The following is a 25740-nucleotide window of genomic DNA, read 5'->3' as shown; positions in this document are numbered from 1 at the left end:
AGATAATTCCTCTTATTTACAAATTTACTATACAATACCAATTAAAACTATTAAAAAGTAACATTGTACTTGTAACTTTGCTACCCTTTTTCGAATGTACTAATATTATTATTAATAATTATGTTAACTATTAATAATTACTAAAAATAGGATGTAATAATTATATTTACAGGGTATGTTAGTCGAGACTTAATTGATCACAAATGAAGACAAATAAGAATAAAATGAGGAACAAATATACAATACCTACATATGCACTAACCATTCTCGTACCCAAATTTTGGGGCTAAAACATATCACATCCAAGTTTAGTGTACACGCTTAAGCCGTTCGTGAAACCTCTAAACAGTAAACATTGTATTAAAAACGCAAATAAAAATATATACAAAATATATACTTATCACAAAATAATTCTTAAATAAATCTAAGTCCAAATTATACAATCCAACAATTATAAACACTGGGTAGATTCAAGAAAGAGATCATAACAAGATTCATTTTTTTCTCAGTGCATCCAATGCTATTCATGGCACTGAAAAAGTCAAGATACAAAGGTGGGAATAACGCGATATGTGAAGTTAACTTATTGTCTTACATACACAAATATGTACATATAATAAACGTACTCGACCCAGTATTTTATCCTTACACACACACCTCCCCACACGTAGATTCTAAATGCGCATTCTTAGAATTCTTAGGAGATCCATCAATTTTCTATGCCACATACATAAAACTATCCATGTTTCTAATATCCAATCCAAGTAAAAATGTTTGTCTTAATTTGTATGTACTTCTTTAATTACGACATTTAATATACCAATGTGATACTTATAGTCCTTTAAAGACGTATGATAAATGTGGTGCCACATGACTTATCTTTTCCAATATTCATAATTGACACAAAGTAAACTTACGCATAGTCTTCAATTAAGGTACTTGCGACATTTCTTGGCACCGCAAGTGCAGGGTATCTTGACTTCTTCAAATGGGAACTTGTAATCATACGTGAGCTCTTCGCCGACGGTGATGCGACGCAGAGCAAAAATAAGGATGTGCTTATGACCGTGAATGTCCACCACGCGTGAGTAACAGTTGGGCTGTAACATAAGGATAATTTAATTAAAGTAAATACATTAAATTATATGGTCAAACTAACTGATGAACATGCAATTCCCGCCGAAAGTATTTACATTGGCCTTGTTTACAAAATTAATAAGGAACAAAATGTTTTGAAAATGGTGACGCGCATGGTAACTAAATGTTACCCAAAATACTATAAGTAATCTATTACTATAAAATAATGCTGTTTACAATTTAAAAAATTGAGTTTGTTAGGTATACGGTTTCCCGTGTCACTTTTTGAGCAAACATCCAAGAATAAATAATATTAATAAAATTTGAGATTTGAGACAATTATCCATAACAGCGTAGCTTTTTCATTTCATACTTTTATTTGCAACTTATCCCAATGTGTGTTAATTTTCTATTGACTGAGTTTTTTACATGAATTAGTAAATAATATTAAAATTTAAAAATAACTAATATTTAACTGTATAATACGCAAATAAATTTCTTTTCAAAAAAGCAATAATTGTAAGATTTGCTTTAAATAAGTAAGTAATCGGTAAGTAGCTGTCGCTGTATTAGAGTATTATTACAAAAAAAACAATGTAGTTATAACACTTACATCGCAGGAATGGTTGATGAATCTAGCAGCATTCCCCTTGAGGGTTGCATCTACCACTAGATTGTCATCGATGCGGAACATGTAACATCCGCCGACTCCTCGTCGACCACTCATCGCTTCGTAACGTTTCTCACGTTGATCAGCGAGCACCGCGCGAATCACTTCGCCTGCATACTCTATCACCATGTCCCCTGGAGTCATGCAATAGTCAAGTACATGTAGCACAGAACACATTCAATATAGAATAATGAAACATAGCTATAATTATAACATGCTAATAATTAAAAGAATACCTTCTTCGATGTCACGTTTACAGAATAGACCACGTCCGTGAATATGAGATCTGTATACGCCCACAGATACTTTAGAGGTCTCCTTCAATTGCCTGAATCGCATTGCAGGGGGTAGAGTTGCTAAACGCCTGTAAAAAATATAGGAATATTATACAATATTTATTAATAATAATAACCCTATAAATTTAACAGCACCATCTAGTCCCAAGCAGAGCTTGTGTCATGAGAACTAAACAACTGATAGAAATACTTACAAACATAATATACATACAAACCAAGAACCATTCTCTTAAAAAAATGTCTGTATCATGCGAGATATCGAATTTGTTACTACCAAAAGTAAGGCGATTTAATAAACCACCAGACTACCAGATAATATCTATACTAATTAATATTATCTAGAATAAAATGTTACAAAATAAAAAATTAAGAACAATTAAATTAAATATTTTACCTCGATATAGAACTCTCTCCTTCCTGGCCTCCGAATGGTGGAGGCTCTTCTCTGAAAGGCGACGCCATCCAACTAAACATATCGTGGTTTTGTTTCCTGGCCACAGGTCCAGTGCGAGCACTTCCCCATGGACTCTCCTTGAAGCCCTCGCTTAAATCCAGGTCATTATCCCAGCTATTTAACGGCCGCCCTTGGCGTAGTTTATATTTTGTACATCGACTTGCCTGTAAAATAGTTTTATGTATTAAAATAATGGATTATATCTATCTCTTATATATATCACAATGAAAGGATAAATACAAATATACACACCCCAGGCAGTTGTTCAATTAAATATCGCAAGGCATTGTTGTTAAGACCCAACAAGTGCGCTCCTGATAAACTTGAAGGTAGGTTATACTGTATTAAAGGTAATCCAGATTGTTTTCTAGCATTTTGAACGGCTTCCACTACCTTCGCCCAGAGGTCAGTTAGTGAAGATGATGTGTAGTTAAAACCGTCTTCAGATGTTACTTCATATATTAATTTTGGGCCATCATCTTTTGGAGGATCTGGTGTTTGTTTCGGAAGAGATGGTTTATTCTCTTGACCCCTTAATTTAGGTTGCTTTTTAATCACGATTGTTTCAATTTCATTTTTCTTATCGCCAAAAGGTCTTTTCATTAATTTTGCAGGTGCATTAGGAACTTTTGGAGTGACTGGAGTCTTATTTATATCTTTTTCAACTAGTATCTTTGGTGGCTCAACTTCAATCATTTCTGTATCCAAATTCGGTAAAGAAGGCATTTTCGGAACAGTTTCAATCGATTCACATGCACTCGTTGTTTCTGTCTCCATTGAAGCACTACTTGTATTAGCTTGATGCGTTTCGGTAGATAATTGCAAAGCGCGAGCTGCATCTCTCTCCTCTTTTTCTTTTTTTAGTCTTTCCAACTCCATCATGCGTTTAGACTCTTCAATGGCCTTTTCCAAATCACTGTCGATTGTTTCATCTTTGATGTTTAAATCAGGCATATCATGGCTTACTGGTCTCTGCTTTGGTACTACAGATGATTTATTAGCGGTTGAACTCTTTGCAGATTTGCTTTGACCTTCTCTATGTAATGGCAATACTCTATTCATAGGTCTCATAGACATGGGATTAACAACATTAGTAGGTATGCCAGATTGTTGAGTCGGAGGAGCCTTCGGTAAAGTGATGCTGGAACTATTTTGTGTAGGTAAGTTTATCGTATTATTTTGAACAGGAATGCATATCATATTTCCACTATTATTTTGATTTGTAAGTAAATTAGTATTTGGTTGAATAGGGAAGTTAATATCAGTAGCTGCCTTTGATGCAATTTTTGGGTCAACAAGATTATTTTGAACAGTGATATTTACTGTGTTATTACTGGAGTTAACATTGATATTCATAGGGGCACTATTGGGTATTGCTTGGAATGGTACATTGATCATAGTGCCACTATTCTCAGTCTTTTGTTGATATGCTAGAGGTTCTGTGTTTATTCCGGTTAAATTACTACTGGCAGTGTTAGTCATAACTCTTATATTATGCTGTTGGGGCACATGTTGATTTATGTTACTTTGGGAAACATGTTGATTCAAATTATTTTCCAAATTAGCACTATTAATCCTGCTCCTTTCAGGGAGATTAATCACTCTATTATTTTGCGAATTCATTTGCATATATCCTATTTGGTTATTCACTGGTATACTGTGATTCTGCTTTTCATTTCCTGTCATATTTAATTTAGCGCAATCGTTATTAGCTAAATTTGCCATAGGCAAATTAGTATTAGAGGATGTACCCATAATATTTTTACCTCTCAATGATTCTTGAGGAAATTTCGCAGATTCATTTACGGACATATTATTTCTGTTCATTTGGTTATCCATATTAGTCAGTTGATTTTGTGATGTGCTGCTCATACTACAGCTACTGATATTCATTTGTGAATTATTAGCAACTTGAGAGCTTAAAATTTGATTTTGATTTGAATTAGCATGAGACTGAGAATTGTTCATCATCATGTGATTAGAGTTTGACATGAGGTTGTTAACACCATGATCTGACGAGTTATTGCAACTCATTAACATATCATGACCTGCCATTGAGTTTTGACTGTTGGCACCATACATGCCACTATTGTTTACGGAGTTCATCATCATGTTATTAGGTATATTGGAACTGTTAACATTCATGTTATGCAACATGCTTCCTGTACTGATGTTCATATTATTAGTTGAATTCATATTTGAACATATATCAAAGGAATTTTGGTTATTAGAATATTGTGAAGTATTGCTAGTGCAACTTCCACCACACGCATTTTGAATTTCGTTTTTAATATCTGGAATATTAGGTACATGCATCAAGGAATTATTCATAGATTGATGATTTGTGTTAGTAATTTGCATAGAGCTGTTGATGTTGCTGTGTAGATTCATATTGTTCATTGAACTCATATTGTTCATTTGATGCTGCATCATTGACGTGTGTTCTATGGATGATCTGTTCTGTAATTGATTCATGGTACTGAGATTTTGCATCCCTATTGAATTACTGTCATGCCTATTAACATGTATATTTGATATAGCATTTGTATTATCCATTTGATTGGGCATATTCATATTATTCGTATTTCCCGGCATATGATGCATATGCATACCGCTATCCATAGACTGTCGGTTGTGCATTTGATTAGGTACATGTTGGTGCATACTCATTAAATTATTTTCCATATGAGACCGACTATTTTGCATTTGCATTACATTTGGTATCTGATGCTGATGATGATGTCCAATATTGTCCATTTGTCTATTCTGTAGAACCATTTGTTGATTAACATGCATGTTATTATTGTCCATCTGAGGTCGATTACTATTATTCATATGATGATTCATTTGTTGCATTGTATGTAGTTGAGAATTATGAACGTTTTCCATAGATCTATTAGAGTGCATTTGATGGCTCATATTATTCATGTTATGGGATGGCATATTCTCCATCATTATGCGGTTATTTTGCATATTATTCATGTTAGACATGGGTTGCTGCATATGCATATGGTTCAAATCATTGAGATCGTTTCGATTTATATTGTGACTATTTCCTAAACCATGCATATTCATTGATTGGCTCATCAGATTGTTATTATCTGGTGTACTACGGTTAGAATGCATATTGGATTGACTTCCAATAACATTATCATGGAAAGATCTATTTGAGCTTTGATTTATTTGTTGAAGTTGATTACCATTGTCTGATCTACTATGCTGAATTTGACCATTCATTATATGAATCTGGTTAGGTGTTGATAATTGATTGCTGTTATGTGATATTATTTGCATATTACCGTGTGGTAGATTTGACGAATTTGGTGAAGAATTTGATATGTCATGTTGATTAGTTTGTTGATGGCTATTTTCAGGAACATTCATATTTATTCTATTACTGGTGGATTCTTGACATGACAAATTCATATTAGACATTGAATTGTTTCCAGAGTTTAATATTTGAACTTGGCTGTGTGATGAACTATTCGATATAGAACTTATTTGGTTTTGATTATTTGAAAGTGATATTGTATTTTGATTACTTTGCATTGGCGACCTCATAACGTTATGTGGTATTATGCTGATTGCGGGAGTATTATTCATATTGCCAACTACCTGGCAACTATTCAATTTATGGACATTCATTTGATTATTCATACCATCTGTATTATGCTTATTATCATTTGATCCCATACTTTGAAAGGCTTTTTCATTTTGAGCATGTTGATGAGAATGCGAAGCCATAATTTCTTGCGAAAAATTCAAATGGCCGCCTTCTGCTTTCGATAGTGCATTAATTTTACTGAGTTTCAATGTAGTATCAGCATCAAAATTGCTATTCATTACTGAGGAAGGTGGGTATATGTTGCCTGCAGTAATTTGGATTACATTATTGGACGAAGAATGAGTTGAAGAATGATGACTTACATTCAAATTTGAATCATAATGATGTGAATGCATACTCATACCAGACATTGAATTAGTATTATTCTGTAGAGACATTAAACAATTTTGGTTATTTTTTTCAGATTCATTGTGAGAATGTTGCCTTCCAGTTAAGTTGTTTGGAATATTCATTGAGCAACTATTAATACTAGATGTTTTAACAGTCATGTTTTGTAAATCTAACTTGTCTATATTAACGTTACCTTGTGTGTGCATCTGTCTCCAAGGTGTCGGAGCTTTTGTACTCTGAGTCACGCTTATAGTTGGGATGCTACTTGCATTAGAACCTTCGTGCAAATTGCCACTTATTTCAATCACATGGTTTTCAATTTTTATATTGTTTTTATTAGACGAAGGTGCAATAGAACTTGACACAATTGGCTGGGATAAGGGTATAGACGGCATAGAAAATGATGTCGCTGAATTCGGTACGGATTGTGAGATAGCCATGACAGGTTGCCCTATGGACGAAACAAGCGTTACATTAGGCGACAATGTCACGTTTGTCGGCTTCAATATGTTATTTCGCTGTAAATTCTGTGGTGTACTCGACAACGTCATACTATGTATCTGAGAAGTTATCGGGTTTAGATTCTGGCGCCCTGTTATGATGGTGCCTGGTATGGACTGCGAGCCAACTGCAATTGGTGTCGAACTCATCTGAATCACTTTTGGCACATGACGATTATTATTAGACGATTTATCAGGTAGAGGTTGCAATGTTAGGTTAGGTACACTTGTCTTTACATTTTTTATTGTTGGTGGTGATGACTGAATCGATTGCGCTGCCACTACATTGGGTGTCGTTGACGCCGCCTGCGTCACACCATCACCCACATTATTCACTACTACATATCCGGTAGGCACTTCTACAATAGGTTCTATTTTACTAGCTTGGAAAACTTGGGTCGTAGTAGCTGAGAAGCTACTATTTTGTGCAAGAACCCCTTGCATAGCCGTAGAGACAAACTGCTGCGACGACATTACTGTATTCTGAACTATTGTTTCCAAGCCATAGTATACAGGTTGCGTTGTTGTTAAATACATACAACCAGATGGATCCGTAACCATTTCTAATGTAGGAGTTGATCCAAGTAAAACTTGATCATTGCAAAACTGAGGCAACAGAGTTCCTTGGGGCAATATCGTCGCCCCAGGGGCGGAGGATATCAACGTTTTACCTTGGGATGGCAATGCATTAGGTATTATAGTTGTCTGTCCATTACTAATTCCACTTTGTGGTACTACAGTAGCACCCGCAGTCTGTAATGTGTTATTAGGCAACAAAGTTGCAGTTTGTGATGTTATGCTTCCAGGGGTTAATCCTTGAATAGTTCCCTGTGGTATTATTGTTGTACCATTTTGAGTATGGATAGCTTGTGGTAGAATAGTAGGGCCATTAGGACCTTGAGAAATTATCCCTTGTGCCTGTATAGTACCTTGAGGCAAAATAGTACCTGGCTGTATTGTTTGCGGTATAATGCCAACATTGCCTTGAGGCACTAACACTGGTATTCCACCACTAGCTACTGCAACCAATCCACCTGATTCTGTTTGCTGTATTTGAAAGGTTTGAGGTACAAGTCCACTTTGAGATATAAACTGTGGAGGTCCAGTTTTAAACTCTCCTTGAGGTGCAATTGTGGCAATATACTGCATATTTTGATTTTGTTGTTGAGATAAAGCCTCAACATATGCCGACATTATGTTTTGGTTTGCAACAGGCACGATTATTGATGGTTGTCCAGTCTGATTATTTGTTTGTAATTGTATGACAGTGTTTCCAGGACCAAGAGGTGTTTGATTAATAGTAGTAAATGTTTTTTCTAACTTCGTTTGCCTTTTTATAGTAGCCGGTTTAGGAATAGGGCGCCCTCTACCTCTGCTAGCACCTTGAAATATAGGCTTAGGTTGTACAGGAGCAGGTTGTTTTTTAGGCGATTTTTGATTATTTCCTGGCAATATAATTTGTTGTTTATTTTGGGAATTTGGCGATGTCAATCTTTGAGCCGTCATCGCGGGAACAACAATTGTAGGATTTCCCTGGATTTGTGGACGAATCATCGGTTGAATATTTGGAATGATAGAGGCATTAGGCATTCCTTGAATAGAATTTACTGGTAATGCAATAGAAGTTGCACTCGCCATGTTTGGAAAATTCGTCACTTGATTTTTACCTTGTATTATAGGTGTTATACTTCCTGTCTGATTCGATGGTATTGTCAGTACTTGATTTGAATTAGAAGAAATTACTTGTATGCCTCCTGATCCCGAAAGCAACTGTGCCATATCGCCACCCTGTATCTGTTGTATATTTGCATTGCCATTTGGCTTTACACATATATTGTACGGAAGTAGGCTTGGTTGTGTAATTATTTGAGACGTCATAATCTTTTGGCCACCCGCAGAACTTGTCTTAGGTGGCAATATCATCTGTGGAGTAACAACAATTTGTGGTGACGACAATATTTGCTGATTTGCTGACACTTGGACATTTGTTTTAGTTTGATCAAAGATGACAGTTCCAGATTTCATCTGTTCTGTAATTGTCATTGTCATCTCATTTGATGGACCAGGAGACGGTGTCTCGACGATAGTACCATTAATAGTAATCTGTCTTGTGTTAATTGAGGTTCTTCTGGCTGATATGCTTTCAGCTTTCACACTGTTCTCACCACCCATAACTCCAGCATGTATAATCATTGGCTGAGCAAATGCCCCTTGGAAAGCATTTTGTAAAGTAGTTAATGTTCTATTTTCTGGTGACTTGGGATTTTCACTCTCACTTTCACTAGTTGACATTAAATCACAATTTGGAATATGTCTGTCATAGGATTCTTTATTTCTATAAGTACACTGACACCTGTCGCATCTCACTAACTGTTCAATCTGTCCATTAACCGCAGATACTTCATCTAATGTTCTCATAACCAATTCGGGTTGGCCACTTATTGAGTTTCCAGCTATAGTCACAGTGTAAGTACTTTCAGATCCACTTGCTCTATAAAGAAATTGATTAGTTGGACCTCTATGACCATTATCTACTGGGTGATTATCTTCAGCACCATCTAATTGTTGTATTGGAGAAAAATCATTGTCGCGAGGACTGCAAGGCCGGGAACTGCATGTACTCTCTGAACCCGACCAGTCAGCAGTTCCATCTAATTGAGAAATGGGGCTGCACTGTATCTTTGTATAAAAGTCTATAACATCTGTGTAATAACCCTCTGTTTTGTCACTCTTATCATTATTACTTTCTTCCTTTTGCTTTGGCGAAGTCGTGCGATAATTAATGCCTGATGTATGCGGTGTCTCATCACATAAAATGGTACCGGTAGTAGACTCACCTTTTAGTTTTTTATCCCCATTTGTTGTCTCTACCTCCTTATTTGTATCTAGAGGATTCTCTAATAATGCTATTCTTTGAACTGGGCTAAGTTTATCTGTTGTTGTAGTTTTACCCATTTTACATCTTTTTATTGTTGATGATAAAAAACTTGTATCAAATTTATTATTCCATGTAAGACTACTAGACCTTTGTTGACCACGGCCAGTAGTTAAAGTTTTGAGATTATGATTTTGCAACAACATTTCTGATTTACTTCTCTTTAATTCTTTGCTTCCAGATTCCAACCTAGCATTCAGTAGTTCATCAATGAAATCAGACTTGTCATTGCTTCTATCATCAGACTGACTCATAGCACAGTAAAATTCATTTTTAAGATCTTGAAATATGTCTTGCATAGATATACCATCCAGTAGATCATGATTAAGGTCTTCAAATATAGCATCCTTAACTTCAGGTGGGAATAAATCAGCTGTATTTTGCGGCTCCTCTTCATCCTGCTGCTCTTGTTTACAAACATTGTCTAATAAATATTCCACAACTTGCTTCACAGCTAAATCCTCTAGAGTCATAGTACTCCCAAATTTAATTGGTGATTTATCATTTTTTAGCATTAGGACTGTCTTACTAGATCCAGTCTCTAGACTATCATGCCATGCTCCTATTTCAGCCATTACTCTATCAACTACTTGAACATCCAGAGTGTGGTCTACAGTAATATTTACACCAAAATCAAATCCTGGCATTGGTTCTGCCAGTATTAACTTTGTTTTTATGGTATATCTCACTATTTTGGATGGCTTTTTGCAGGACCAAAACAGACGTGTACATGAAAAGTCCACAGGCATTAAAAAGTCTTCATAATCTGACACAGATGGTACTATTTTTCCAAGGCTATTTACAGTCAAAGATCCAAGAAGAAACTGCACTTTATTTATTTCACTATATCTCTTCTTTTTTTTGTCCAGTTCTACATAAACTGCTCTAGTTAGTTCAAAATCAGCATCTTTTTGTAAACTTTTCTTCGGAACTTCTTTTCCATGAGCAGGACAGAAAACTCTCTTATCATCCATGAAAGCACAACTCTCTTTTCTAGCACAGGCATAGTGATAAGTTTCACTGCAGTTCTTAGCACAGCAACCAACACTCGCACCTTTCAATTCACAAGCAGCACATTTTATCATTTTCCCTCTAGATATTGCAGAATGCACATTTTGCAAGGAGCCATCTATTTCTTCAAAAACTTCTGCAGACCACAGGGCACAATTAGCATGAATCCAATCATTTTGACCACAATATAAAAGGCGTCCCTCCATAGATGGCAAACCATCGCCAACTCCTTTACAGAGGACGCACATCCTGGAATCCACTACAGGATAAAACTCTAACAACTCCTCCTCTAATTTCTCTTCATCAGATTCAAATTTCGGCACTATTTGATCTAAAGGTTTTTCGACGCAAACTAAGGCTTTATCATTTCTATTATCAGCAATATCCTGGTCTTTTAGAGACTCAGTGTCATCCTGTTCACCTTCAACTTCAAGATTTGGTTGTAGACAGTTATTTTCACAATCAAACCAAGGAAAAGTTTCTGTGAATAAGTCCTTATATATCATTTGAAGATCAGCACATGTTGTCCTCTCAATGACTTCTTTCATATCATGATTGAATTCTTTTAATGATACATATTCATCATTGTTTACTCTTTTCTTGATATCTAGCAACGAAGGTGAAACAATTCTGTTTATGTCGTCAACTGTATTATCAAAACTACCTGGATGCCTCACAAGAGCTGGGCTCAAATCCTGCTCACTACGGGCCTGAGGAAAACTTTTCATTGGTTCATCATCATCTGATATTGCTTCATACTTATCATCATGTATTGTAGTTGGTAACATAGTTGTTGCCTTCTCAATCTTATTAGGGGTAGGATAATTCTCGTGTACTTCAACACAAGGTGCATCAAACTCAGTTTTTGTGTCGTAAAGGCCAGTGGAGAAACAAATCTCCTTATTCTGCATGAGAGGCTCCTGTAGATTAACAACTTTGTGCAGAGGATGTGGTATATCTTCCTTCTCCATTTCCACATCATTCATCAATGAGGAACAATGCCATATTTGAGAAGTACTTGGGTCATCAAACTTGTGTGAAAGATTATTATTTCGTCGGCCTCTTGAAGTATTTCTATAGACTTTGGTCTCTGTTGTATGTTTCATGGAGTCATCTACACCATCAAAGTGTAATTTTCTAATTGCCTGAGGAGACATTAGACGATAAGGTTTATTTGGTACTGGTGTATTCTTATGAGGTGTGAGTTTCAATAATGCACAAGCCTTCTTATTCTTTGCCAAAAGTTTAAGGAGATGAAGGAGCCGGCTTTTTAGATGATCAGTGAGCATCTTTCTCCATGGTGGGTCATTAGGCATACACTTACAGCAAATATACTCAATTGATGGTGGTAGAGCGGACAAAAGTTGGTAGCCCTCACCAGACAAACCTTCACAGCTGGCATGCACCCATCTCCCACACCAACCACACTCCATCATCTGAAAAGAAGTTTATGTTATACTATATTAGAAGGCACTATCAAATTAACATAATCAATCATTCTCATATAGGCAGAAATCGCTTGAGAATTCTCACTATTCTGCTTGAGAACATGTTCAATATCAAACAAAACATATTACTACTTTTGTACCAGTCCACTATTGCAAATATCATTTTTTTAACTTTACACAAGAATCATAATAAACATTGATTGTGACAAAGTAGCTATGGTAAATTTTTTTTATTTACACATATATGTATTTTAAAAACGGTTCCAAAGAATCGGATGACATTGTGTTATAATAAGGTACTAAAAGATATTTCATTAACCTGACACTTCTATATACCAATATATAAAAAGATTGGACAAACAATTAGTAAAAATTGGAAATCATACCTTACTATCGAAATCATTGTCTCTATAACAAGCTTGACACAACGGACAGTAGTTGCCTTTCTGCCGTAACTTGAAGCAGGGTCCACAGAATGGTAGACTTCCAACAAACTTGCTCACGCGAGTACTATCGCAGCTCTTACATTTTAGACAGGCGCTGCAAATCTATGAAGAATACAATTGTATACTAAAGCATTTACTGTAATAAATTTATAACTAATACTGCCGCTACAAAATTTATCGGATTGTAAGTAATCCGCATGAATTATGAAAAGACCTGTAGACAATATGTTAAGCACACACAAAGCAGTTCTATAATTTTTGATTTTGAAAAATAACAAAAGGATGGGGTAAATTTTCGGTATTTTGTATATTCAACAAAAGACATGTAACAGTACAAAGCAAGTTGAATGGTCACCATTCTAAAATACAACGCCAGGTGTCACATGTTAACGTGATGTCAGTGGTGCTATTCATGTCCATAGGCGACGGTAACTACTTACTGTAAGGTGGATCATTAACCAGGTATAGTAAATTACACGTTCAAAAAACGCATTTACGGGCATCTGCAGCATGTAAGGTGTACGTGTAGGCGTCGTTACCTACGGTCGGGTAGCGTGCGGCGCGGCAAGCAGGCGCACAGTGTGAACGCGCCTAAGCAAGCCATCTCATAAATACTTTATCTAAATCGTGTATATGCATTATAAATATGATTCAAATTGACTATTCATACTTCATAGAACAGAGCATCGTAAAGTCAAGGAATGAAAAAAATACAAAAATAATTATGTAATTTAAATTTGTTTGGTATAATTTTATAGTGTGCGGTGTGCTCAATAGAGCGAGGCGGTACTTCACTGCGGACCAGAAACTTCTCTTATATAAGTCACAGGTTCGGCCGCACACGGAGTACTGCTCTCATCTTTGGGCGGGAGCACCTGGATACCAGCTCGGTCCTTTTGACTCGGTTCAGAGACGTGCTATGAGAATTGTCGATGATCCCAATCTCTCTCGCGGTATCGAGCCACTCAGCTTGAGGCGAGACTTCGCCTCGCTTTGTGTGTTCTACCGATTATACAACGGACTGTGTTCTGAGGAATTGTTCGACATGATGCCGACAGCCACCTTTTACCACCGCACCGATCGCCATCGACAGGGAATTATCAATTATCAGGGGATGATCCCCACACACTGGAACCTAAGTGGTCCCGAACAGAGGAGTTTCCTACCGCGTACACTTATATTATGGAATGAACTTCCTGCCGAGGTTTTCCCACGAGACTACATCATGGGGTTTTTTAAGAAGGGTATATTAAGGTTTCTTAAGGGTCGGCAACGCGCAAGTGATACCCCTGGTGTTTCAGGCGTTCATAGGCTACGGTAACCATTTACCATCAGATGGGCTGTATGCTTGATTGCCACCATAGTAGTATAAAAAAATATAGTGTCAAAACAATATCAAGGCATATGGTGTGATACCGTTTTAAAATGCTTAGGATGTGTACTTTACTATAAAATAAAAATATATTTAGTTTAGTAGTATATTCTTTAACCAAGGAACCATATATCGTTATATATACTATTTTGTTTTTTCAAACTAACAGTTGGAGATTTGACAGTTGCCAAAGTTCTAATTTTGGTTTTAGTTATAAGGAAATATAATGTAATTTCATGGCATAACATTTTTTTTTCAGTTCATTGCGTAATAATCATGGTGAGATTTTTTTTCTAAGTACTATATTAAATTTTTTTCTTTTATTTGAGATTTCTATCTGGACACTCAAAAAAATTCTTTTGGCCCAATTATTATTTTAAATTTTATCTTTTGAGTTAGTTTTATCAAGTATTTCACACAGTATTTAGTTCCAATTGTCATACAGATCTATTCTATACTGCATAACCGCATAATGATAAATAATTTTTATCAAGTAATCTTGCACACGTCTATTATCATTATTAAGTATAAAATAGTGCATTTGCATATGAAATATTACAGTTCTTCGTATTCAAAGCATTTGTAACACATCAAAAAATTGTTAATTACTTATCCCTCCGCAATGAGTGAATTCTCGTGTACCAGACGCGACTTAAGTCTCTTATTGATTGAAAGTGATACAAATTATGTTGATTCTCTCTCAAACTATATACAAAATAATTTTACCGAATCTTCAGATGCGAATATAGCAAAAATTATCGCAAGTATCCAGAAGACCTTCATAACTCAGTTTCGTCAACGCTATCCGAAAGAAAGAACAGTTTTAAATCAAAATAGCAATTGCCTTGGTGGCATTTTCACTGTAAATCTAGAAAAAACTACATGCGAACCTTAACCTTCTACTTCGACAGGGAAAAGAGGAAGACCTTCTAAAACGTACGAAGACTGTTCAGAGTACAAGTAAACGGAAAAACAAGGGATCGCTTGATACCTGTGGACTTGATTTCATACTGAACTCATACGTCCTGTACGTACGTTTAAGGTCACGTGGTGAAGTAGATGAAGCATTCATCGTTAATATTTTACGAGCATTGCCGGCAGAAAAAAAGAGTGAAATGCGCAGTAATCTTCTTAATGAACCGGGACATATAACAGCATGTTCAAAACATGAAGCTCTTAGCATTTTCATAGAAATGGATCTGAACAAAGCACAGTAAGAAAATATGAGGAGTTGTTTGATAGCAAAGAATTGCTTATTGTTTCCATCATACAGGTTGATTCGTGAAGCTAAAGAATCGTGCTATCCGCCATAATCATGTATAGAAATTACTGACGTAAAGCAGAAATTACATGTATGTACCGATTGCGGTGCAAAACCTACAGAGATGAACAATTTAGAAAAAATACAAAACAAACCTGTCGATGAAACTTCCTATGAAAATGGCCTTTCAACTTTGTATTGTTGGATCAGATTCATGGAACTTATTTTACATTTATCTTACAATCTAAGTTTTGAAAAATGATCTGCGACAACAACAAAAAATAAAGATTTAAAAAAGCGAAAGAAGGCTTATGTACAAAGAAAATTCAGAGAAGAACTTGGATTAAATATAGATAAACCGAAGCAAGTTAGTGGCAACACTAATGACGGCGATACAGCCAGAAGATTATTCCAAAATTATCATTGTACATCAGAAATCACTGGTATAGATGAGGAATTAATAAAACAGTTTTATATTATACTTCAGGTTATGTCAAGCGGTAGAGGTATTGATGCCATTGAAATTTGGTCAGTATGCATTCGATACAGCACAGCTGTGTGTTAATAAATATAAATGCTATATGCCATCTTCCGTACACAAGGTGTTGATTCATAGTGAACGTGTGATACGTCACTTTTCTGTCTTGCTTTAGTCAGGGAACAAAGAGTATAAACAGTTCAGGTTCCATCATGCAAGACAATGTTCGAGGGTAGCCCCTAACGAAGATGTCCATTTTTATATACCTCTGACCCATAGATTCGAGAATTCTTAGAACTTTTTGATGAAGGAAAAGAGCTCTTGAGTGACTTGTAATGTATCTTTATAAGAGTTTTTGTTTTTTACGCAGATACTTTTACTTATTCCTGTATAAACTTAGGACATAAATGTAGTATATTTCTTGTATTCCTATATTATTTATAAATATTAGAAATATTTTATTACTCACAAAACATACATTTAAAAGCATATATCAGGAAAAAAAAATCACGGACATATCTTTATTAATACGGAAGTTGTAGATTTATGAGAAGAAAATGAGTCAAAGTTCCCACTATGAGCGGCGTGGTGCGTTACCTGGGTCGTTACCTGGGGCCAATCGCTGCGGTCGGCGCGGTCGGGCAGCGTGCGGCGCGGCAAGCAGGCGGCGTGGTGCGGCGCGAGGCACGAGCGGCAGCGGAGGCGCGCGGCGGCCCGCGAGCACGCGGCGCAGCTGGCGCGGGGTGTCCGTGTGTAGGGGTCGTTACCTGGGGCCAATCGCTGCGGTCGGCGCGGTCGGGCAGCGTGCGGCGCGGCAAGCAGGCGGCGTGGTGCGGCGCGAGGCACGAGCGGCAGCGGAGGCGCGCGGCGGCCCGCGAGCACGCGGCGCAACTGGCGCGGGGTGTCCGTGTGTAGGGGTCGTTACCTGGGGCCAATCGCTGCGGTCGGCGCGGTCGGGCAGCGTGCGGCGCGGCAAGCAGGCGGCGTGGTGCGGCGCGAGGCACGAGCGGCAGCGGAGGCGCGCGGCGGCCCGCGAGCACGCGGCGCAGCTGGCGCGGGGTGTCCGTGTGGAGGGGTCGTTACCTGGGGCCAATCGCTGCGGTCGGCGCGGTCGGGCAGCGTGCGGCGCGGCAAGCAGGCGGCGTGGTGCGGCGCGAGGCACGAGCGGCAGCGGAGGCGCGCGGCGGCCCGCGAGCACGCGGCGCAGCTGGCGCAGCGTGCGCAGCTCCACGCGCCCGTACCCGCCTCGCCGGCCTCCCCGCACCACCGATGGTACCACTCGCAGCAGGACCAGCACACCACCATCTGCTAAAAAGTATTCGTTATAAATCCTTAGTACATGCGAAATCACCATTTCATCATCATTCATAGAAAAAAATTAGATCTGGAAGTCCCATTGTTAGCAGTGCATCAGGTTGCTGTGATTAGCCGTGAGAAACGTGGAAAAAAGTTGTTAATTTCTGGGAAATTAACCAGCATGGATCAATCAACCTTTCATCCTTTCATTGTCTGCTTATCCCATCAGTCTATATTGTCAGCGTAGGCGAACGAACGCTTCTATATTTATCTGCTAAAAATTCTAGCACCTACCAACAATATAATCGGTTGTGTCATACGAGAAGTCTAACGATTTCATAAAATATTAATTATAGTCACAAAATCAAAATATTGTGTTCAGGATTTTTTTGTCCAACAACTCTCAAACAGTACATAATTAGAAAAAGATAACAGCTATGGCTTTGTATCCAACATATAAACTATGACAACCTCGCAAACTATGACATCCAAATCCATCCTATTTAATAAGAGGCAGTATAACTGTCTAAATATAATAACCTATTCTGCCTTATTACTCTCGACATACGTTCTAAGGGTATGCAGAGAGTAATGAGTAATATTAATATATTGACTTCAAGTAATTATTTACCTTTTCTCTTCCAGCACTTCCACATAGGAAACAAATTCTGGCAACCGTAAAAGATGTTGTTCCAATCAGACCAAAACCTGAACTGCACACTTCATCAGGATCATAACTCTCCCAGAAGTCAACACAGATCAATTCTGGGCGATTCTGTCCGCATTTCTGTGATCGGTTTCGCATCTACATAAAAAAAATTATGTATGAATAATTTTAAATTGAAACTCACGAATTCAATTACATTCGAATTTGTTTTACGTTAAAATCATTTAAGGCACAATTTATTAATTTAAGATCATGAACTTGATAAACTTTTTACTATAATCATATAAAAACAAAAGTAAACATATATTTACTAACATTTGTAATATTCATTAAAGGTTTCATGATCAATTTCTTAGGCACTAGATCCATAACAGTCTCATCTTCGCTAGACTCAGCTTTCTGTGATTTAACAGAAACCAATGTTTCTAATTTCCTCTTCTTCGTCTCAATCTGCATTTCTGTATCTGTATTTCTTGTACTAGGTATTTCTGAATCTATTGCAGGTACAATGGGAGGTAATTTATTTTCAGAATCTCCTTCAGATTCATCAGTTGATAAGTCAGGCATAGGAATCTCTTTATCTGGAACAGGATTTGAGATATTCTCATCATCAGTTATTGCCAATATTTTCTCTTGTTTCTCTTTTTCTTCTTGTGTTGGGAATGTTGCAATAGGTTGTCCTAGCACTATGGATGCACTACGACATACATGTTTAACTCTTGGTCCTTTTAGTTCTACTTTCTGTCGTTTCGGATCCTCAGTTTGCGTAGATTCATTTTTATCTTTCTTTCGCACTTTGACTCTTGTTAAACGACGTTTTTTAGACGCAACAAATTCTTCTCCATGATCTTTTTCCGGATTATCTTTTTGCGGCTTTTCCTGAAGACATTTGAGATTAAAAATTAATATATTACAATATTCTTAAAAAATTCACCGTATAATGTCTATACTGTACAACTTTAGGAACAGCATGAATTTACAATAATACGTACCTCCTTTTCGATGACTTTATCAGCTTCTTCATTTGATTTCTTTATTGTTTTAAGTGGTCCGAAAAGCATTTCACTTTCATTACTGGGTGTAAAGACTGATTGCATTGTTGAAGTATTATTAGCCGATTGACTTATTCTCAATGGGTTGACTTGTGTTAGAGGTGATACTATAGGTTTCACTCCAGTTTTCATATAGGGAGGCAACATAGCAGTTAGACCAGCTTTCATCATTGGTGGTACTTGGAAGGCCTTAAGACACATCTTGAGCCAGCAAGCTGGACATCTAGTTTTATTTGTACACCGTAATAGTTTCCATTGTTGTGATCGGACTATAGGAGGTACATGACAATTACCTGCAAGAAAATCATAGATTTATTGTTCTTATATATGACATAACATTAATATTTATATATATTTGTATATAAATATATATTTATATATACATATATTTATATATACATATATATATAATTATGATCAAACTCATAATAAACAATAAAACTAACCTTCTCCTTTCAAACACTGCATAACCACAGGACCTGTCCTTTGAGATATCTTTTCCTTCTTTATCATTTTTGAAATAAATTTACGACAAGATTCACAGGAATAAATTCCAAACTTTCTGGTTTGCTTAACAAATCTATAAAAGCGCACTGCCCCACAGACACCACAAGTAACAGTGGTTGGTGGATTTGTAGCTGAAATAATAATCATAATATTTCAGGACAATTCACACAACGCCATCTAGTCCCAAGCTGAGCAGAGTTTATGTTATGGGTACTAAATAACTGTTACAAATATATAGGTATATATTTTTTGTAAATATATACTTAATATTTATTATAAAATATTATATTATTAAAAAATATTATACTTAATATAATGTTTTTTAATATTGGGGGCTTTTGGCTTTTGTCACGTTCTTACACCAGTAGCACTGCAACCTACATAAATCTATTATGCTCGTCCGTTTTCAGAATTTGCTACCTAGACCTGTCAAGGACAAGAATTAAAGAATATTCTTGGAGGAGCAATCGTTTTTATCTCTTCAGGATATAGTGCAAGTCCCAAGCTGAGCAGAGTTTATGTTATGGGTACTAAATAACTGTTACAAATATATAGATATATATTTTTTGTAAATATATACTTAATATTTATTAATAATATTATAAAATATTAAAAAATATTATACTTAATATAATATTTTTTAATATTGGGGGCTTTTGGCTTTTGTCGCGTTCTTACACCAGTAGCACTGCAACCTACATAAATCTATTGTGCTTGCCCGTTTTTATAATTTGCTACCTACCTGTACCTGTACCTGTCAGGGACAAGAATTAAAAAATATTCTTGTAGGAGCAATCGTTTTTATCTCTTCAGGATATAGTGCAAGATTCCCAAGGAGATATTTCATTTAGGCATGAGTGCAAACAATCATACTCATGATGATGATGAATACAAATGTTTATACTGTACGAAATTGAACCCGCAACCATTAGATTGTGTGGCTAAACCGCTACAACACCGACGCCGTAATAAATTAAAATAAACATTAGCTGTACTTTTAAACGATCCTTAAACATATATCAATTGTAATTTTGTCTCGGAAAATAAATTATCATTAACTAGATTTAACCATTGGATTCATCCACATGATCCTGACTCGTCAGAACAACAAGTTGCCTACACATATGTTTATGATAATTCGGTAGGTTTTAATAGTTTAATTAAACATGGTTTACACACAACATTACTACCAGCTGAGATAATGACAGTCCATCAGCTGCTATCTTGTACAATACCAGTACAAAATAATCATTATTGTCTTGCCTTTATCCCAATATTTGGGATTCGCACAGTATGTCATTCTCATCCACTGATCTCTATCGGCCGTCGTAACTAAGCTAAGTATGCTCAGTTATTCATTCACCGTTTATTCATATCATCTTTCACACCTCCATCCATCTTTTTTAGGGTGTTCTCTCCCTTTCCATCCATCCACTTTCATATTATACACAAAATAATAAGGTATTATATTATAGAATACTTTTAATGATGTTTCATTATTGTTACTTGTTATATACTTACATGATAAAGGAGCAAGTGTGGAAAATGGTCCATCTAAACCAGATGTAGATTGAGTTGGTGGATTCAATTGCAACCTTGCTTCTCGGATGATGACTTTACCTCTCAAAAGCTGGGAAGCTGATGTTTTCTCTTTTTCTGGACTAGGTGGGGCAGGTTTTTCTTCTTCCTCCCCACTGTCACCAGGGCTGTCACTTTCCCAACTTTCCTCTGATTCTGAACTACTACTAGTACTACTTGAACTGCTTGCATCAGAAATGTCCATTAGTTTTCTCATTGCATGCCCAGTTCTATCTTCTTTGTTAGGTTCAACTGTTTTTAGTTTCTCTAGACTTTCTAAATTGGAATTTTCATCTTGTGAATAATTAGGTTCTTTTTCATATGAAAATAGATCATGCACTGCCTTTCGTGAATTTGTACTGAGGCCAGAGAATGAATTAGTTGTTTTATCCTTAAACAAGTTTGATGATTTCAATAAATTTTTATCCTTATCACTGAATTTGTTAGTCTCTTCTTCTGGCGTATCATCCTCATCCAGTACGTTATTGAATACCAACCTCTTTAATTTAGGTTTCTTAAGAACCTTTCCTGATGATAAGGTGCTACTTGTTAACATTGTTTGTTCCTCACCATCAATGAACCTCTTGTTTGGTTTAATAACACGGGAGGAATGGCTGCTCCTGGCTGGTAATACAAATTTTGCAGAGCTTCCACTATCTTTGTCTACAGGCGATGTATTTCGAGGAGGTGGTGACATACAACGACTTTCACTAAACTGAGTGAACTTGTTCATAGGCTTTGACAGAGGATTCAGATTCTTCCTCATGTAACCCTCTTGGTGCTCTGATGTTGATTTAGAACTTAGGTCTGTTAGCTTAGCAGGCTTTAGAATGCTGGAATATTCTGTTGGTTTGAGTGCAGATTTTTTCTTTATGATAGGAACAAGAGGTGCATGATGTTTAGGAATCTTCTTCAATGGCAAGAAGATATCTTCACAACTTTCAACTGTACCAAATGTTACAGTTTTCTTCACTGGCTTTGGTTTATCTTTTGTAATATCCATTTTGTTTTGTGATCTAGTGCGCACTGGGGACTTTGATGAATCACTGTTCTTGTCTTGGTTAACTTGTGTTTGATTAAGTGTATTTTGAGCTATATCATTTTCACAGGTTTCACTGGTCCCATTTTCATTGCTTTCTTTCTTTTCTTCCTCCTGTAAATAATTAATTTCTTTTCATTAAGTTATTGCTTTAAATACTAACAGTTCCATTTACAATAAATTTACACATATATTATTCCATAGGAAATAAATGTTGGAAAATATTTGTTATTCAGTAACTGAAGTGTAATAGGAATATATACTATATCAGCCATCAGCCAGCAAATATATAACTAGGAAATACAATTTATCAGAATAATCTTATATATAAAATTCTTGTGTCACAATGTTAGTTGCCATACTCCTCTGAAACAACTTGATAGATTTTTATGAAATTATATGATATATGCATATTCAGTAGATCTGAGAATCAGCTACTATCTATTTTTCATACCCCTAAGTGATAAGGATTGTCCACCCCTAACATTTTTTAATATTTTTAGGATATTTTCTTTCGTATTTTTAATAGAGATATTGTTATTAATTTTTTTTTGGCAAAACTTTTGGCAGGACAACTTGTATTATATATAAATGATTATATTTGTTTATTAAATATATTCCATAAAACTCAAATCAAATCAAAACTTTTATCTGGGAAGATATGACTCACATAGAACTCAGGTGTAAGCTTTTCAATACAGACTATAAATATAATAAATGATATAGATTAATACATATATGTAGTACCTGAATTAACTATTAGCATCTTTCTTTATTATTATTTTCCCTTATCTATCTGCAATCAGCAAACTATTAGCATCTGCTATTATATTAATGAAATTGAAAACAAGAATGATAACAGACTAATCAAACCAGCCAGTCTACTCTGTAATCTGATTCAGATTGTATGACACTGAATTTTAACTAATTATACATTACTAATGTGTTCACAGCATATTTTGTGGTCAATGAAAAAGCCTAATTCAACTTGTCATTTATATATTAAATTTACTATTGATTATGTTACAAAACAGTACAAAAGTGGATTGGACTGAAATCAATAATAAGAATAACTCATGCTGTCCTTGCAAGTAACACTTCTTTGTGAGTGTAATACAAGAGACAGATGTAGTTGCATTCAAGGAGTGGAAATACTTGTATTATTACATGAGAATAATATATATTTAAATACTCCAGTCCTACGGCCTTGTAGAAAAAGTGTAGTTGTAAGTAGTAGGTTATACTGAAGGATTATATTTCCATAATGCACAGACTAAATATTCTTACTGAATAAGCAAGAAGTGTTTAACCTTTCGAATGTCCATCATCTGTAGCAGGGATCGAAAGTCAAGAGAGACTGTATCTTTTTCTAACATGTCTCAATCTTATTTTGTTTTAAATAAGGATAAAATTGGTTAAAAAGAAGTCATTTTGTGGGCACAGATCTGTGTCAGAACGTTTGAACGGCTATTGGATATAACAGAGTGGCTTAAAAAATAAAATCTTAGTTATAACTTAATTTATATTTATAACAATACAACAATTTAACATTCATTATTAAATAAATAACCTATCACAACTGAAAAGTGAGTTCTAGGAAGCAGTCTTAAACTTTAAGCATATTATTATATTATCCTAACCTAGTAGATTATGCCTACAATACTTAACTGTATTTGTCTGTATCGGAATGCAGTTTTAAACTAGAAAGAATAATCAAATATCTTCTATCTTGACACACAGTCTAGTATTTTACTTATATATATATAACAAAACTACACACATAAATAGCTTCCAAATAAATGCATTCTTGATTAATAAATCAAATTAATATTTATATAACAATAAAAAATGTTAAAACTTCACCACAATGGTTAGATTGACTGATTTTTCAAGGATTAATGCAACAATGGAAATTAGTAATGTAACAATACAAATACTGAATTATATAATTAAATTGTTTCAAAAACACAAATTTAATTATAATATTTATCTTTTTACTAATGAATGGGAATCTTAGAGATGTAGAACTAAAAAGTCCATATTAGTCGAGTCAATATAACCTGAAACAAATCTAAAGATACTAAATGTTGTAGTTGCAGCCTTCAGATTGCAAAAAGTACTTTCTGTTACATTATAGGTCACAATTAAAAGCAGTGTAGAACAAAACCATGTTCTATGTTTATAAAAAAAGACTATTAATACTGAATACATATTTTAGTTTCTAAATAACCACACTCTAAAGTAAAAGTAATTATAATAGAGATAAAATCACACAAATAGCCATATACCAGAATAATAACAGAATTACTTAGTGCTGAAAATTTAAAGATGAATGTCCTAAAGGATAATTCACACATTTGTTGACATGAGAAATATTTTAAACGTCAATTGTAGGACGTACGTACGTAGATTCTAAACGCTTTTGCACAAAAGATGTTATGTGCTTACTGCTTCTTCTATTACGTAAACATGATAAATCAGCAAGTTAGCTACTCTTTGTGTTATAGACATGAAAAGGGACTGAAAGCAAATAAGCTTTACCTCTTTATCCCCAGCAAAATCATGGGTCGTCGCGCCACGGGTGGACGGATGACCCTCTGAAGTAGTCTCATGGTAAACAGCGCCCGATAAAACACTAATACGCTTTCTGTTCTGGAATTTGAGCGGTTTTCCAGGGAATCTCGACCTTCCCATTTTGATGTGCACGTAAACGAAGGACATTTAGTGCGTTCCCAGCGATTGTAAGGAAACTGGCGCGCATGCTCCGGCCCGCGCGCTCCGCAACGCCATTTCACTCGTAAATGCAATGTGTAAAGCTAAATTACAACGCAGTTTTCATCATATACACACGCAGATACTTAAATATTAATAACACTTTTCACATTATTTACTAAAACTATCACTTCGCACACTTTTTGCAAATGACAACATCATCCATCATTTTAATGGTCGCCTGGTTATGTTAACGCCGTTTAGAAGTCGTAACGCTTCCATTAAACGAAGCGTCGGTCGGTAATAATGAAACAAAAGAGAATGTAAAATTGTACACGATCCTGCCAAACGACGCGTTGGTTGGTAGCACTAGTCCCTGCGTTTTGTTCCATTTGATTACCACAAACAAACCAAATTATTGTAATTGAATAGTACGTAATTTGACAAAGATGGCTGTACGGACGGCGCAGTTCAACAATAGCGAACAGAACACGAGTGATTAACGAGACGAGGCGCGAGGCCGCGGTGTGAACGACACCTGGCTCTCGGAGGCCAGTTATGGATTTTAAACCAATCGCGACGTTTAATTCGGACCGGTATGAAAACAAACAAGTCGCTCGCTACGCTACATCTTTGCCTCACATTAACTTTACTCGCTCTAATCTATCTATAGACGCTTCACTCAGTTGGTTTCTCTTGTCTATCAATAAAAATTGATCTTTGCGCGATCACGAATATTTAACTGTGCATATTATATACAGATTGAAACATATTGTCTAGTTTCTAATGAAACCGGTATTGATGACAAAATCGGTTACTAATTTATTTTATTACTTTTAATATCAACTAACATATTTTATGGTAAATAACATGAAAATATACAATATTTAAATATACTATAAAGTTATGATAAGATTGTGAAGATTGGTTGATATTCGTTACTCTATAATGGAAAAATTACTGAATTGATTCGAATAAAATGTAAC

The 25740-nt window shown here is 35.8% G+C and overlaps 1 protein-coding gene across 1 annotated transcript; it reads right to left on the bottom strand.

Annotated features, from left to right (window-relative positions):
* Window positions 1-44: 44 nt before the first annotated feature.
* LOC131846635 (histone-lysine N-methyltransferase trithorax) lies at window positions 45-25344 on the bottom strand. Its single transcript, XM_059195988.1, has 13 exons — window positions 24584-25344; window positions 20947-22156; window positions 19365-19556; window positions 18859-19211; window positions 18182-18745; window positions 17831-18004; window positions 16987-17211; window positions 12733-12894; window positions 2750-12334; window positions 2438-2661; window positions 1984-2111; window positions 1691-1881; window positions 45-1100 (listed from the first exon to the last, which is right to left on the bottom strand). Exons 1-13 carry the CDS (start codon window positions 24761-24763, stop codon window positions 927-929), a joined length of 13362 nt encoding a protein of 4453 aa, XP_059051971.1. The 5' UTR covers window positions 24764-25344; the 3' UTR covers window positions 45-926.
* Window positions 25345-25740: the final 396 nt, after the last annotated feature.

This window comes from Achroia grisella, unplaced genomic scaffold (assembly GCF_030625045.1).
Source record: "Achroia grisella isolate CSIRO2021 unplaced genomic scaffold, CSIRO_AGI_Agris_v1 utg511, whole genome shotgun sequence".
NCBI classification, from domain to species: Eukaryota; Metazoa; Arthropoda; class Insecta; order Lepidoptera; family Pyralidae; genus Achroia; species Achroia grisella.
The sequence above is the reverse complement of the archived record's forward strand: the minus strand, read 5'-3'. Positions and strand labels throughout refer to the sequence as shown.